Source organism: Pristiophorus japonicus, chromosome 6 (assembly GCF_044704955.1).
Source record: "Pristiophorus japonicus isolate sPriJap1 chromosome 6, sPriJap1.hap1, whole genome shotgun sequence".
Classification (NCBI taxonomy): Eukaryota; Metazoa; Chordata; class Chondrichthyes; family Pristiophoridae; genus Pristiophorus; species Pristiophorus japonicus.
The window spans coordinates 81,758,636-81,775,717 of record NC_091982.1 but is presented as its reverse complement, the minus strand read 5'-3'; the positions used below and the strand labels follow the sequence as shown (position 1 = coordinate 81,775,717).

The 17,082-nt window shown below is 42.4% G+C and overlaps 1 protein-coding gene across 6 annotated transcripts in view; it reads left to right on the top strand.

The window, feature by feature from the left end:
- The window catches only part of pla2g12a (phospholipase A2, group XIIA), a 32,579-nt gene extending 15,893 nt beyond the window's left edge, over positions 1–16,686 (top strand). For all 6 annotated transcript variants that reach the window (XM_070883015.1, XM_070883014.1, XM_070883013.1 and 3 more), the window contains exons 3-5: positions 10,136–10,212; positions 12,831–12,996; positions 15,867–16,686. In XM_070883015.1, the coding sequence (XP_070739116.1) occupies positions 10,136–10,212; positions 12,831–12,996; positions 15,867–15,985 (362 nt within the window). In that variant the 3' untranslated portion in view covers positions 15,986–16,686. The remainder of the gene's footprint in view (positions 1–10,135; positions 10,213–12,830; positions 12,997–15,866) is intronic.
- The last annotated feature ends 396 nt before the right edge of the window (positions 16,687–17,082 follow it).

Genomic DNA, 17,082 nt, shown 5'->3' with positions numbered 1-17,082 from the left:
CCCAGAAATTCCTGCAACAAGGGGGACTACAGTGGGATGAGAGCAGAGTTGGCTAAAGTAGACTGGAAACAAGGACTAAACGGTGGCACAATTGAGGAACAGTGGAGGACTTTTAAGGAGCTCTTTCATAGTGCGCAAAAAAAATATATTCCATTGAAAAAGAAGGGCGGCAAGAGAAGTGATAACCAGCCGTGGATAACCAAGGAAATAAAGGAGAGTATCAAATTAAAAACCAATGCGTATAAGGTGGCCAAGGTTAGTGGGAAACTAGAAGATTGGGAAAATTTTAAACGACAGCAAAGAATGACTAAGAAAGCAATAAAGAAAGGAAAGATAGATTACGAAAGTAAACTGGCGCAAAACATAAAAACAGATAGTAAAAGCTTTTACCGATATATAAAACGGAAGAGAGTGACTAAAGTAAATGTTGGTCCCTTAGAAGATGAGAAGGGAGATTTAATAATGGGAAATGTGGAAATGGCTGAGACCTTAAACAATTATTTTGCTTCCGTTTTCACAGTGGAAGACACAAAAACATGCCAAAATTTGCAGGCCACAGGAATCTGGGAAGGGAGGACCTTGAGACAATCACTATCACTAGGGGAGTAGTGCTGGACAGGCTCATGGGACTGAAGGTAGACAAGTCCCCTGGTCCTGATGAAATACATCCCAGGGTATTAAAAGAGATGGCTGAAGTTATAGCAGATGCATTCGTTATAATCTACCAAAATTCTCTGGACTCTGGGGAGGTACCAGCGGATTGGAGAGCAGCTAATGTAACGCCTCTGTTTAAAAAAGGGGGCAGGCAAAAGGCAGGTAACTATAGGCCAGTTAGTTTAACATCTGTAGTGGGGAAAATGCTTGAAAGTATCATTAAGGAAGAAATAGTGGGACATCTGGCTAGGAATAGTGCAATCAAGCAGACGCAGCATGGATTCATGAAAGGGAAATCATGTTTAACTAACTTACTGGAATTCTTTGAGGATATAACGAGCATGGTGGATAGAGGTGTACCGATGGATGTGGTGTATTTAGATTTCCAAAAGGCATTCGATAAGGTGCCACACAAAAGGTTACTACAGAAGATAAAGGTACGCGGAGTCAGAGGAAATGTATTAGCATGGATAGGGAATTGGCTGGCGAACAGAAAGCAGAGAGTCGGGATAAATGGGTCCTTTTCCGGTTGGAAATCAGTGGTTAGTGGTGTGCCACAGGGATCAGTGCTGGGACCACAACTGTTTACAATATACATAGATGACCTAGAAGAGGGGACAGAGTGTAGTGCAACAAAATTTGCAGATGACACTACGATTAGTGGGAAAGCGGGTTGTGTAGAGGACTCAGAGAGACTGCAAGGAGATTTGGATAGGTTAAGCGAATGGGCTAAGGTTTGGCAGATGGAATACAATGTCGGAAAGTGTGAGGTCATCCACCTTGGGAAAAAAAACAGTAAAAGGGAATATTATTTGAATGGGGAGAAATTACAACATGCTGTGGTGCAGAGGGATCTGGGGGTCCTTATGCATGAAACTCTTTTGAGTTCCTTGTGCATGAATCCCAAAAGGTTAGTTTGCAGGTGCAGCAGGTAATCAGGAAGGCAAATGGAATATTGGCCTTCATTGCGAAAGGGATGGAGTACAAAAGCAGGGAGGTCTTGCTGCAACTGTATAAGGTATTGGTAAGGCCGCACCTGGAGTACTGCATGCAGTTTTGGTCACCTTACTTAAGGAAGGATATACTAGCTTTGGAAGGGGTACAGAGACGATTCACTAGGCTGATTCCAGAAATGAGGGGGTTACCTTATGATGATAGATTGAGTAGACTGGGTCTTTACTCCTTGGATTCAGAAGGATGAGGGGTGATCTTATAGAAACATTTAAAATCATGAAAGGGATAGACAAGATAGAGGCAGAGAGATTGTTTCCATTGGTGGGGGAGACTAGAACTAGGGGGGCACAGCCTCAAAATATGGGGGAGCCAATTTAAAACCGAGTTGAGAAGGAATTTCTTCTCCCAGAGGGTTGTGAATCTGTGCAATTCTCTGCCCAAGGAAGCAGTTGAGGCTAGCTAATTGAATGTTTTCAAGTCAAAGATAGATAGATTTTTAACCAATAAGGGAATTAAGGGTTACGGGGAGAGGGCGGGTAAGTGGAGCTGAGTCCACGACCAGATCAGCCATGATCTTATTGAATGGCGGGGCAGGCTCGAGGGGCTAGATGGCCTACTCCTGTTCCTAATTCTTATGTTCTTATGTTCTAACACCATTCCCGCGGGCAATCTGGTAAAATAAAGAAAAAAAATGCGCACTTACCTTTCTCTTCTGCGCCCTCTTGAACTTCCGATTCTGTGATGAAGATTCCCGGGCAACGTATGACGTCACGCCGCCCGGGAACACAGCGTGCGCAAAGCCTGTGGTTTCTTTCGGAGTCTGTCCCCGTCCACAGGAACTGTCAAAAGGAGCTCATTTACATAGGCCACACCCCTGATCTAAGGTGTCTGATCTGAACACAGGGCAGAGCAAAAGTAGAAGAGCTAAACAATTCGTGCAGCTTTCCCATATTTAAAAAAACTAGTTGATCAGAATAAAAAGAGTTGAAATAGTTTAGTATAGAGTATCAATTTCACTTAATTCACTGTTGACACCCGTGCACACTTGCATAAAGTCGATCATATTTTACAAGCCAAGCTGCAATAGACAACACGGTACCTCAAATGTTATAAAGTTGGAAGATTTGAATCTCTCATTACTTTGAGAGGAAGCTGCTTGTTTCCATTTCCTGTTGTTTATTTAGTTTGTGTTAAGCTTTTACTCTACAGAACTCCTCGGCATCGACTGCTGCTTATGCTGAAGGCTATTGAGTTGTTTGAAGCAAAGTTTCAGATGACGCAGATGCGCACAGAATGCAGGCTGTACGCCTGCTTTATCTCGCGCAGAACTTTCGTGCCCTAATCCTGGGCAGAAGATCTTTAAAAGTCATAATTTTGCGCAAGAACTCATAGTTCTCAAGCGCATGGGGGAAGACCTGTCAAGCTCCAGCTTGATGGGTCGGAAAAGCCGGTTTTCAGCGCATGCACATTGTGCGCTGAAAACCGGCTTTTCTGATGCCTTCCCAGGTCCGTAGAAACTTCGTACGGGCCCGGCACATCGGAATTTCAGGGCCACTGTGTGCAGAATTAATGAGGAATTGTGAAGCTGGCTTCTCCAAGCCTGTTCACACCATGGTTTTGAATGCAGCTTCCTTTCCTTCTTTCTAACTAAGGAAGGATATACTTGCCATTGAGGGAGTCCAAAAAAGGTTCACTAGACTGATTCCAGGAATGGGGGGATTGTCCTATGAGGAGAGATTGAGTAGACTTGGCTATATTCCCTAGAATTTAGAAGAATTAGAGGTGATTTCAGGGAACCATAGAAAATTCTTCAAGGGCTTTTTGCAGGGTAGATGCTGGGAGGATGTTTTACTTGGATGGGGTGTCTGGAACTCGGGGACACAGTCTCAGAATAAAGGGCCGGCCATTTAGGACTGAGATGAGGAGAAATTTCTTCACTCAAAGGGTTGTGAATCTTTGGAATTCTCTATCTCATAGAGCTGTGGATGCTCAGTCGTTCAGAATATTCAAGACAAAGAGCAATAGAAGATCAGCTATGATCTTGTTGAATGGCGGAGCAGGCTCGAGGGGCTGAATGGCGTACTCCTGCTCCTATTTCTTAAGTTCTTATGTAAAACATGGCATCTGTCTTACATCTTTCTCGATTATGGTTCTCTTCCTGCTAGATGCAACCCTATCTTATGTTGTACAATCACCCAGTTGTTTCAGATAGTTTGCCAAGCAGAGATTAAAAAGCCCCATGCCTTTTCATACCAGACTGTTATTTTATTGCTCTTCTAAAGCATGGCCCTGTGGAAACAGCCCTTCAGATGTATGCATTCATAGCACCCCCTGCTGTGATAAACTCAGAAACTGTTCCTATCAGGAGAGTTTTGAAGAACATAACCGAAAAAGGCAGGCTTTTTGAGAGTATAATTCAAACATAAGGAAAGATTGGATAGGCTGGGGTTGTTTTCTTTGGAACAGAGGAGGCTGAGGGGAGACTTAATTGAGGTGTATAAAATTACGAGGGGGCTACATAGAGTGGATAGGAAGGACCTATTTCCCTTAGCAGAGAGGTCAATAACCAGAGAGCATAGATTTAAAGTAATTGGTAGAAGGATTACAGGGGAGTTGAGGAGAACTTTTTTTTACCCAGAGGGAGTCTGAAATTCATTGCCTGAAAGGGTGGTGAAGGCAGAAACCCTCATCATATTTAAAATATACTTGTATATGCATTTGAAGTGCTGTAACCAACAAGACTACAGAAGAAGAAATAAATAATTGGATTTATATAGTGCCTTTCACGAATGTAGGGTCTCTTATATTCTTAGCAGTTGACGAGACTCGAGTCCGGTGGTAGTATCCAGGCAAACTTTATTGGCTCAGTTACATCTTGCAGTTACTAAGAATAAAGTGCACTCTACCGCATGTTACAGCTTCAGTTATAGTCGTGAACGTGGGGTCTTCCCATTCCCTGATTGGCTCCCCTGCTGTTACTGGGGTCAGTTTGTCGACTCTGGACTGGCTGCTGGTTATGACCCAGCTGTCCATTGCAGATAGCAATCACCTGAATCATGATGTGATTGCCGCATCATGTCCCTTCCTCCTGCTGTTCACTGTTTCGCAGCATGTTCCTGTTATCTGGTCGGCATAGCACTTAACCCGATGACTGTGCTTTGGTCCCAACCACGCTGCAACCTTTTCCATTGTTAGTGAGCATGTACACAGCACACAGCTACTCTATAATTATAAATGAATCAGGTCCCACAATAGTTAATCAAGTCCCACAACGACCACTGGACGTCTCAAAGCGCTTTACAGGCAATGAAGTATTTTGGAGTGTAGTCATTGTTGTAATGTAGGAGACGTGACAGCCAATTTGCGCACAAGCAACCTCCCACAACAGTAATGTGATAATGACCAGATAATCTGTTTTTTTGTTATATTGATTGAGGGATAAATATTGGCCAGGATACAGGGGATAACTCCCCTGCTTTTCTTCTAAATAGTGTCATGGTATCTTTTACGTCCACCTGAGAGAGCAGGCAGGGCTTCGGCTTAATGGCTCATCCGAAAGACGGCACTTCCGACAGTGCAGCACTCCCTCAGCACTGCACTGGAGTGTCAGCCTATATTTTAGTGCTCCAGTCTCTGGAGTGGGACATGAACCCACAACCTTTTGACTCAAAAACGAGTGTGCTGCCCACTGAGCCACAGCTGACACTGACCAAGAAAGTGGGATTAGGCTGAATAGCTCTTTTTTGGCCCGCACCTGAAACGCTAACTCTGTTTCTCTGTCCACAGATGCTGCCTGACCTTCTGAGTATTTCCAGCATTTTCTGTTTTTATTTCAGATTTCCAGCATCCACAGTATTTTGCTTTTGTAAAAACATAGCGATATTCCTACACATCCCAGCTTTATCCCCATAACCCTGCAAATTAGTTCTCTTCAAATACATGTTCAATTGCCTTTTGAAAGTTCCTATGGAATCTGATTCCACCACCCTTTCAGGTAGTGCATTCCAGATCTTAACAACCCTCTTTGTGAAAACATTTCTCTTTAATTCCCCTTTAGTTCTTTTGCCAATTATTTTAAATCTATGAGCTCTGGTTACTGACCCACTTACCAGAGGAAACCGTTTCTCCCTACTTGCTCTATCAAAACCAATCATCATTTTGAATAGCTACACTGTTGGACGGAGTATAGCTATACTGCTGGACGGAGTATAAATCAAGAAATAATGGAGACTTGTAAAAAAAGAACGGCAATAATAATGGACGATTTTAATCTTCATATTGATTGGACAAATCAAATTGGCCAAGGTAGCCTGGAGGAAGAGTTCATCGAGTGTATCCGGAATAGTTTCCTTGAACAGTATGTTGCGGATCCAACCGGGGAGCAGGCTATCTTAGATCTAGTACTGTCTAATGCGACAGGATTAATAAATGATCTCCTAGTAAAGGATCCTCTAGGAATGAGTGATCCTAGCATGGTTGAGTTTCAAATTCAGTTGGAAGGTGAGAAAGTTGGATCTCAAACCAGCGTCCTAACCTTAAATAAAGGAGACTACAAAGGTATGAAGGCAGAGCTGGCTAAAGTGGACTGGGAAAATAGATTAAATTGTGGGACGGTTGATGAGCAGTGGTGGACATTTAAGGAGATATTTCATAACTCAACAAAAATATATTCCAATGAGAAGGAAAGACTGTAAGAGAAGGGATAACCATCCGTGGCTAACTAAGGAAATAAAGGATGGTATCAAATTGAAAACAAGGGCATACAATGTGGCCAAGATTAGTGGGAGGCCAGAGGATTGGGAAACTTTTAAAAATCAGCAAAGAACCACTAAAAAAATAATAAAGAGAGGGAAGATAGATTATGAAAGTAAACTAGCAAGAAATATAAAAACTGATAAGAGTTTCTGCAGATATATAAAAAGAAAAAGAGTGGTTAAGGTAAATGTTGGTCCCCTAGAGGATGAGACTGGGGAATTAATAATGGGGAACAGGGAACTGGCAGAGACTTTGAACAAATATTTTGTATTGGTCTTCACGGTAGAAGACACTAAAAGCATCCCAACAATGGATAATCAAGGGGCTATCGGAAAGGAGGAACTTAAAACTATCATTATCATTAAAGAAGTAGGACTCGGTAAAATAATGGGACTAAAGGTGGACAATTTCCAGAAGGCATTTGATAAGGTGCCACATAAAAGGTTACTGCACAAGATAACGTTCACGGGGTTGGGGTACACGTGCAGCGTCGAGAATCATGAGTTCCGGAATCATGCCTCTGGACTGATCGGTGGCAGGGTCGTCTGGAATCCGTAAAATGTTCCAGAATATGGACTCGCCAACCTTGGGGCCGCACCGCTGCCCAACCTCGGACATCGCCTCGACCCGCTCGCCACGCTGCCCTTATCTCAGGGTCTCCTCGCCGGCCCACCCGAACACCTCCTCTTCAACAAGGCTGGCTGGCCAAAACAGCTCCTCAGCAGGGCCCCGCCCGAACACCACCTCCGCGACAGGGCCGGCCCGAACAGCTCCTCAGCGGGGCCCCTCCCGAACACCTCCTCCGCGACAGGGCCGGCCGGCCCGAACAGCTCCTCAGCGGGGCCCCTCCCGAACACCTCCTCCGCGACAGGGCCGGCTGGCCCGAACAGCTCCGCAGCCCTCTCGCTTCCCCTTTCTGACATTCTGAAATTCCGAAATATCAGAACCTGGGCTCGGGTGTTTCCGGATTCATGACATCAGAAAGACGATTGAAAGTCCAGAAAAGCCCGGAATCCAGAATGGCCTCGGTCCCGAGGGTTCCGGATTCTTGACGCTGCATCTGTAATATATTAGCATGGATAGAGGATTGGCTAACTAACAGAAAACAGAGAGTCGGGATAAATGGGTCATTTTCCGGTTGGCAAACAATGAATAGTGGGGTGCCACAGGGATCGGTGCTGGGGCCTCAATTATTTACAATCTATATTAATGATTTGGATGAAGGGACAGAATGTAATATAGCCAAGTTTGTTGATGATACAAAGATGGGTGGGAAAGCAAGTTGCGAGGAGGACACAAAAAATCTGCAAAGGGATATAGACAGACTAAGTGAGTGGGCAAAAATTTGGCAGATTGAGTATAATGTGGGAAAGTGTGAGATAATCCACTTTGGCAGAAAAAATAGAAAAGCAAATTATTATTTAAATGCAGAAAAATTACAAAATGCTGCAGTACAGAGGGACCTTGGGGTCCTTGTGCATGAAACACAAAAGTTAATATGCAGCTACAGCAAGTAATCAGGAAGGCAAATGGAATGTTGGCCTTTATTGCAAGGGGGATAGAATATAAAAGCAGAGAAGTCCTGCTACAACTGTACAGGGTATTGGTGAGGCCACACCTGGAGTACTGCGTACTGTTTAGGCCTCAGTATTTAAGGAAGGATATACTTGCATTGTAGGCTGTTCAGAGAAGGTTCATGAGGCTGATTCTGGAGATGAGGGGGTTGACTTATGAAGGTAGGTCGGGTAGGTTGGGCCTATACTCATTGGAGTTCAGAAGAATGAAAGATATAAGATAATGAGGGGGATCGACAAGGTAGATGCAGAGAGGATGTTTCCACTCGTGGGGGAATCTAGAACTAGGGGGCATAGTTTCAGAACAAGGGGTCGCCCATTGAAAACTGAGATGAGGAGGAATTTCTTCTCTGAGGGTTGTAAACCTGTGGAATTCTCTACCCCAGATTGCTGAGGAGGCTGGGTCATTGAATATATTTAAGGTGGGGATAGACAGATTTTTGAGCGATAAGGGAATAAAGGTTTATGGGGAGCGGGCAAGGAAGTGGAGCTGAGTCCATGATCAGATCAACCATGATCTTATTAAATGGCAGAGGAGGCTCGAGGGGCCAAATGGCCTACTCCTGCTCCTATTTCTTATGTTCTTAATACCTCTATTAGGTCTCCCTTTAACCATCTTTGTTCTAAGGAGAGCAATCCCAGCTTCTCTAATCTGTCCACATGACTGAAGTCCCTCACCCCTGGTATCATCCTGGTAAACCCTCTCTGTACCCTCTTCAAGGTCTTGACATCCTAACGTGTGGTAACCAAAATTGTACACAATACTCCAGCTGAGGCCTAACCAGTGGTGTGGAAAGGTTTAGAATGATTTCCTTGTTTCTGTATTCAATGCCCCTATTGTCCCATACGCTTTCTTAACCCCCTTCTCAATTTAACACCTTCAAAGATTTGTGAATATTCATCCCCTGGTCCCTCTCCTCTTGCACCCCCTCAATATAGTACCATTTAGATTATACTGTCTCTCCATGTTGTTTCTCCCAAAGTGCAACACTTTGCACTTAACAACATTAAATTGCATCTGCCATGTGTCTGCCCATTTCATCAGTCTGTCCATGTCCTCCTGAAGTCTGCTACTATCCTGCTCACTATTTACTACTTACCAAATTTTGTATCATCCACAAACTTCGAAATTACACTCCCTGTACCCAAGTCCAGGTCATTTATATATAACAAGAAAAACATTGGTCCCAATACCAATGGGGGACCCCACTGCAGTCAGAAAAACATCAGTTCTCCACTACTCTCTGCCCTTATCCCTTAGCCAATTATGTACTCAAGTTACCACCGTCTTTTAATCCCATATGTTTCTATTTTCCGAATAATCTGTTATATGGTACTTTATCAAATGCCTTTTGAAAATCCATATATAGAATATCTACTGCACTACCTTCATTAGCTTATCTCTATTACTTCATCAAAGAACTTAGTAGGGTTAGTCAGACACAATTTGCCTTGAACTAATCTATGCAGCTGTAGCTTATTAACCCTGCTTCTCCAAGTAAGAATTAATTTTGACCTTGACAATGATCTGTAGCCATAATCATTATAGGCAGTCCCTCGAAACGAGGATGACTTGCTTCCACGCCAAAAAAGGATGAGTTCACAGGTATTTCAATGAAGAACCTAATATTCCAGGTCCTAAACTACATCCTGAAGGGTGGAAGATGCCTGTGTGTGGATTTTTTTAACGTGTGGTGGCCGTTGCACACCAGCCACCACACTGGCTTGACAGAGCTAGGTCTTGGTCCAGTGTCAAGGGTTATCCAAGACGACTGGAGACCTGCTCTGCTGCACAGATCTAGTGCGCACACATATCGCAGTGTGGGCTGGCCCGTGCTGTCCCTGGGCCCCTGGCCCCGAACTCACGCCTCTCCTGGGCTCCGATCACATTCCTCCACAGTCTCTCACCACTCCTGCTGTGTCTGCCCATGCTCCAATCAATGACCTGGACCTTGATGCAGTAGTTTTACCACGATTGACATCAGGCTGATTGGCCTATAATTACCAGTTTTATCTCTCTCCCCCATTTTTGAACAGGGGTGTAACAGTTGCAATCTTCTGGTCCTCTAGAACGACTCCCATATCCAAGGAGTTACAGTTATTAACAAGGAAAGGCTCAGAAATTTTACAATGGAGACTGATGCTGTTGTCTGTCTGGAAGGGATTTGAGCACATTAACCTTTTCTTTTTCTTTGCAGGATCCAAGCCAGTTCCTCGTTACGGTTATAAGCCTCCTTCACCCAATGGATGTGGCTCTCCTATGTTTGGAGTTCATGTAAGGAATGCTGTGTCTTGTCAAAGATTTGCACCTTGTATCTTACCAAGTTCATTGATATTGAAAGAATTGCTACGGTAGCTTCATTAATATACAATATAAAGTTGCTGAACAGAAAATTCCCTTAATTATGCCCATGACAGGCAGGTGTGTTGCATAACTGCTAAGTCAGTATGCTGAATACAGTTTAATGACTTTGGGGTTTGGGAATTTAAAGATTGGTACAGTATTTAATTTTTTACTAAAAGTCATGAATGCAATTTTTATTTGTCTCCTGAGACCCCGTTCCTCAGTATTACTGACAGTCATCAGTTATTACACATACTGAATGTGTGGAGTGTGTTTTTGGTCTGCAGTACTTGATTTAAAAAAAGGGAAATTAAATTAAATTTGTCTTTTTAGGGTGAGATAGTACCTGGGAGTAAAAGTAAATGAATTTGAGATTTCCAGTTTCTTACAAGTGGGTTTAATATAAACTCCAGTGTTCTGCCATCATCACTGTGAACTTTAAATATATTTTTCCTGTTCATGCTTTGTGTAAATGAAAATACCAGATTTATGGTCATTGTTTTTGCCTGCTGCTGAAAGCCTTATCCATGTTTTGTTACATCAAGGATCGTCTTATTGAATACCTGCTTCCCTGGCCTCCAGCTTAGCCCACAGCCCTACCACTCATGTGCTGCCACACTTGCCCATCACTCTGTCTCCACTTAGCTGCACTGGCTCCTTGTTTCCCAGTGCATCAAATTTAAAATTCTTATATCCATGTATGAACCCTTCCATGATCTCAGCCCAGCTTCCTCCAGTCAAAGTCTCATTCCATGCTCTGCAGTCGTACTTAGCATCCTCAAGTTCACCCTTCCCTGAAACCCTCATTCTTCACTTAGTGGCTTCACTTTTTTGTTGTCTTTGGTATGCCCTCACTAAATCTCCTCGTCTGCTACTTTCTTGACCTTTAAAAACCTCCTCAAATTTATATTTTTATGCTTTTGGGCAACTCTCCTAATTCTTCTATTCCTGCTCAGTCTATTCTCTCCCATGTAAATTGCCTTGGTATTTTACTATGTTAAAGGTGCTATATAAATGCAAGTTGTTGTAAAGGGAAACTTCAAAGACTTGGCCAAATTATCTGGACAAACTGTTTCCTCACAGAGTATTGGGGAAGAAGGCAACGTAGCTGGTTACAGAATGTTTCAGGTAGAGCCTAGGGAGAGATTGCCTACTTGATGACTTATTTTGGGTGGAGGGGGCAAGGATGAAGAAATGGAGGGGGAAGAGAAAGAGCAGCAAAGTATTAAAGGTAAGGTGTAAGCAAAGAACAAGATCAATTAAAGGAACATTTAAGAAAAGGATAACACAAAAATCATGTCCAGCATTTCCTTAAATAAAATATTAAGGAAGGTTCTTTTAATGGCCTCCTGTAAAAAGCATTATCCTGAGCCACTGAGCCATATATATCGGGAGGTCCCAGATTTAATTCTAAGTCTCTGTTGATTTTGCTACAATTGAACTTTGGAGCTTCTGGGGTAAGAAGTGAAAATAAATCAGCCAGGGTTCCAGTTCCTGATTGCTGTTTAGTATCTCCTGCCAGAAAATGGGAAGGATTGGATTGGAGATAGGGCTCAGCTGTCATCCCTCCATGGTTGAATAATGGTAACTAGGCTTACACATGAAGAATGGCTGCTTGGGCAACGTGCTGAGGATTGTTGGTGTCCATGGAACCAGACCCGAACAAGAGGTTGCAGTGAAGAGAGGTGGGGAGGAAATTGCCACATCTGTCTATCTACATCCATCCCCTTCTCCTTCTCTGTATTGTCTATTCACTTGTTGTCTTATATCGGTCAGATTGAGCTGTGGTAATTATTTCCATGCTTCCATTACTCTTCCAGCAATTCAGTTGGTCCATGGGAGCCATGTAACATGTAGGGGGATGAAGACTTTGGACTTCGTTTATTCCACTAATGGCACTTCACCAGCCTGGGGCTGCAAATACTAACATTGGGCTATTGCTCTCACTTTCTCTGGCCTCCCTGTCTTATAGTTCTCATCTCCAGGGATCCAACACAAGTTACAAAGGCTGGGAAGTCTGTCCTGCGTCTGGCTGCACAGCTAGCTTTGCACCACCCAGCCTCCAGCTCGACTGGTATTTCCCTCCATCCCAGAAGAGACTCTTGGCCTCAGCCTTCTCTTCCCAACCAGAGAGCTTTGGCTTGGCTTTGAACCCAGCTTTGTACTCACAAAATACTCCGGCTCCACTTCCATGTGTGCACACTACCCACCCCAGGAGTCGCAGGGACTGAGTGGGCCAGGCCAAGGCTGGAGCAGGAGCTGATTGGGTGTGAAGGACTAAAAGCAACACTAGTTAAATAAATAAACTTGCCCGTGCTATTTTCTTATTTCTTCTTACAGCTGCCTGGCATGTCTGGTATTTGTAGCCTTTAGGCACTGCCTATGCTCAGCCTTTGGAGCATCATGGTACCAGAACATAAATGAGGGCCAATACTCTCCAACTTCAGTGCTGACCCAAGTGCCGACTGCAGATTTTATCATGAGATTACTATCCAGTCCTTGAAGATTTTGCATCTCTCATACCCATTTATGTATATTTTTGTAAATAGTTGGACGTGGGAATCCCTTCCATGACGAAGTGTTGCAATCAGCATGATCGGTGTTATGATACTTGTGCTAATGCTAAACAGGACTGTGATGAAATGTTCCAGTACTGCCTGTCTGTAATTTGCAGAAATGTACAGAAAACATTAGGAATGGATGCAACAGTACAAGGTAAGTGCAGGTAAATCATTTGCTGTCCACTGCTTTCAGCTGGAACGTTACTTCTTGTGAAGTGTTGACATCGTCCATAAGGAATTATAGCCACAAGGGACAGCAAATGCTTTGGTGCTGTTATGGAGTATCAACTGCAGTTTTTGGAGCATCAAACAGTGGTTTGTGTCTGATGTCCCCCTCCATCCAATACTGTTAACTTGCTGACTTGAGCTGGGATTCATTCCCTGCTCATACTTAATTTTATATTTACATATCAGCATAAGGATTGACAGCCAAAACCCAGAACAATTGTATTCCCAATTCAGCTCAAAAGCAGGTTGCTGGAGTTTGACCTGCTCAGTGTATCACAGGATAGTAATAATTATAGGAGGGCCTTTCGACCTTTCTTAATTCATCGATCCTATGAAATCCCAACATCCCCACCCCCCCACCCCATTGTACCATCCAATTGTTTCTTAACTGATTCCAAGGTTTTGGCTCTGCTACTTTATCTGAAAGTCTTATTACATACATTGATCACTGTTTATGTGAAGAAAAGTTTCCTGATGCCAATCTCAAAATTACCTTTTTACTAATTTGAACATGTGACGCCCCCCTTGATCAGCCTTGTGGCATTTCTCTGAATTGATGCCAGAGCTTGAATCTCTCTCTTGCTTCTTGCAAACAGAACTGAATGCAGTGTTCAAGGTGTGGTCTGGCCAAAGCACTATGATCACAGTGGGTCTTTTCCAGCCAAGACACCCGACATGACAACTTTGTGCGGTTGGATGTTGCAACACAAAATAGAAATGTATTATTGGGTAGAAGAACCTTCTGCCAATTCTTTACAGTGTATCTGGGGAGAGTTCCCTAGATTGAAATCCCACTCCTCAGGCTATTGTGCTTTAATATCACAAAGTTGAAACCCTCTAAGATTTGTAATTTAATGAACGTAGCTTAATTTATTGGGCCTCTTTGTTAGTGAAATAAGTCAGTAAGTTATAAAGAATTAACTTACGTTTATATAGTGCTTTTCACATCCTCAGGACTTTTCAAAGCACTTTACAGACAATTATGTACTTTTTAAAGCATAGTTATTGTTTTAATGCAGCCAAACACGGCTGCCAAATCTGCACACAGCATGGTCCCACAAACAGCAATGAGACAAATGACCAGATAATCTGTTTTAGTGATGTTATTTGAGCGATAAATGTTGGCTGGGATACCAGGAGACCTCCATTGCTCTTCTTCAAATAGCGATCTTCTACGTCCATCTGCAAGGATAGACAGGGTCTCGGTTTTAACATCTCATTTTAAACTCAGTACCTCTGTAATAATGCTGCACTCTGTATTGTACTGAAGTGTTAGCCTAGGTTATGTGTTAAATCTCTCGAGTGGGACTTGAACCCACAACCGTCTGACACAGAGACAAGAGTGCTGCCACCGACCCAAGGAAATACTATTCCTGACCTGCTCCTGAACTTTTGTCCTGTACACTTGCATATATATCTATAATTATTTGTTTGCATATGAAGTAAAGCATTGACTTGAGCAGTTTAGATACTGCAAAATAAAATTAATGTACATGTGTCTATAACAGTTTTAAAATAATGTAACTCAACTAAAATAGTCCTAAAGTTGCAGCACTTGTTGATGTAATGCTGTGACAACAATTGAGTTAATGTGTATACAGCAGGTGAGAATGGTGTTGCTGTGGATCAGGGAAAAAGAAAAAGAAACTGAATCACCTGAAGATTTCCAAGACAAGTTTCTCCTTGGCTGGACTTAACTTGTTCCCTTTTTAAGTCCCCCAGCTTTGGTGTGGAGGGAGAGTGATATATTTTTGGGGTGTGTTCACTCTGTTTATAAACATTAAAATACAGTTCAATAACTTAAAAACATTCCCCTGGGTTCAGTGGTTTGCTCCTGCAATTCCAGATAGTGTGTTCCTGATCTCAGTCTGATCTCTGGGTTTGAGATGGGAGTGTTTGGGCTCCAGTAGATAGGAGGGAGGAACATTGAAGGGTAGGTCGACTCTGTCCTATGTCGCTCTCGTTCTGTTGATTGGTTACAGGGTGACATTGACAACAGTTTTTTGAATTCCATTCTCAGGAGGGTGCCCTGTGCGTCCTTCTGAGAATGGAATTCATAAAGAGAGAAACTAATTTAAAGTGGGTCTTAAGGAGTAATCGTTGAACTTTTTACACCAGTGGTGAGGTTGAAGAAGTTTGAAAGAGCCCTTACAAGTCTGAGTAGAGTTTGCCAAAGCCTATTTATGCTGCTTTTTACAATTCTATCGGGCTACTATAGCAGTGGTCGCAGAATTTAAATTTCTGGGGCCGGATTCAGGTTTCAGATAGAGACCAGGCTGCTCCAGGGAGAGGACATGTTTAAAGAGTTGTTGACTTATGTATCTGAATTAATTCAGTTTTGTGGGGAGTTTGAAAAGTTATTTTCAAAAGTGGGGTGCATGGGTCAAGAGCATCATGATTTTTGGCCCAAGTGTTTCACGGTAGCAAAGGGAGCATTGTAATCATTTGAAAGTAAAAAGCAGAGCATTGTTTCATTGCTACATTACATAATGCAGCACAATGTATTCTGACTAAGTTATATTACTGTACTGATAAGTTGGAGAGTTGTGCCAACAACCTTCCAGTGTGGCAGTTGCCGTTTTTAAAATAAAATCTAATTGTATTCAAGTTGATCCTCATATTGTCCACATGATAACTTTGAGGTGTAACTGGATCTATTATTTAAAATCCCAATCATATAACGACAGTAGAAATTCAAAATCCACTGTAGTTTTTTCATTTAAAAGCAAGTGTTTTTAATAATTGGTTGCTTCTTCTAAGGAACAAACCTAACTTTATTTTTCTCTTTTTATGTAGCTTGTGAGAATGCTGTAGAATTGCTTTTCAATGCAGTTATGCATTTGGGATGCAAACCCTACCTGGACAGTCAGCGGGCCTCGTGCAAGTGTGCATATGAGGAAAAAATCGACCTCTGATGTGAAGATTGAGAAAAACAAATGTTTTAAACTAGAACCATCCCTTCCCTATGGATCTGAAAATTTCCTGTTTCCTCAGGAAAACTTTTAATTATATAGTATTGTATAATATTCAGAATGATATAATTTTTTTAACAGATTCTGTTATTTTGAAGATTTTCACACAAATGTTCTTCCTGTCAACTGTTTACATAATTTAAAATGTGAATTATTGCAAGTTATCTGACATGGTGTGTTTTAAGCCCCAGTGCACTATTATGGTGTTGCAGGTTATAGGCTCATGCTCATACACTGAATTCCATCATCTCTTTTGGAGTGAAGCCCAGCAAAGCTGGTAAAGTTCTCTTTTATTTCTCCCAACCCTGCCCCATGTCAAACCATGAGAGAAGAAAAATCAAAAGCTGAGTTAATGGGCCATGCTCATGCACCACCTAGTGGCAGATTATTGAGTGACACTCACAAAACCAATTGGAAATTATGCTGGGCTGTGGTACTCACAGAAAAGAATTGTAGAAATTGCAAATATATTGAATTCATTTACTTTTAATGGGGATTTAAATCAAGATTGACTGGGTCTGAACATCATACAAGTAGAACTGGGTTACCAGGCTGATGACAACATCAGTACTTTGTTACTGCGGATGCTGAAAATCTGAAATAAAAACAGAAAATGCTGGAAATACTCAGCAGGTCAGGCAGCATCTGTGGAGAGAGAAACAGAGTTAATGTTTCAGGTCGTTGACCTGACGAAAAGTCAACAACTTGTAATGTTAACTCTGTTTTTCTCTCTCCATAGATGCTGCCTGACCTGCTGAGTATATTCAGCATTTTCTGTTTTTATTATAACTAGCTTGTGTTGGCTTAGTAGCCCAAGCATTTGAACGTTAATATTCTCACTAGCTGTGACATGAGTGGTGACAGCAAGAAGAATGGGCATTGGTGAGCAGCGCAGAGTGAATGCTGATGAGCATACTGCTGGAAATGAAAATGGAGAGAAAGATGTATCTTAAAGGAAACGTTTTCTGAATTTATTATGTTTACATATCTAATGCAAGGTTACAACTACCTTGCAAGCAGTTTGGGTTCCACGTTCACTT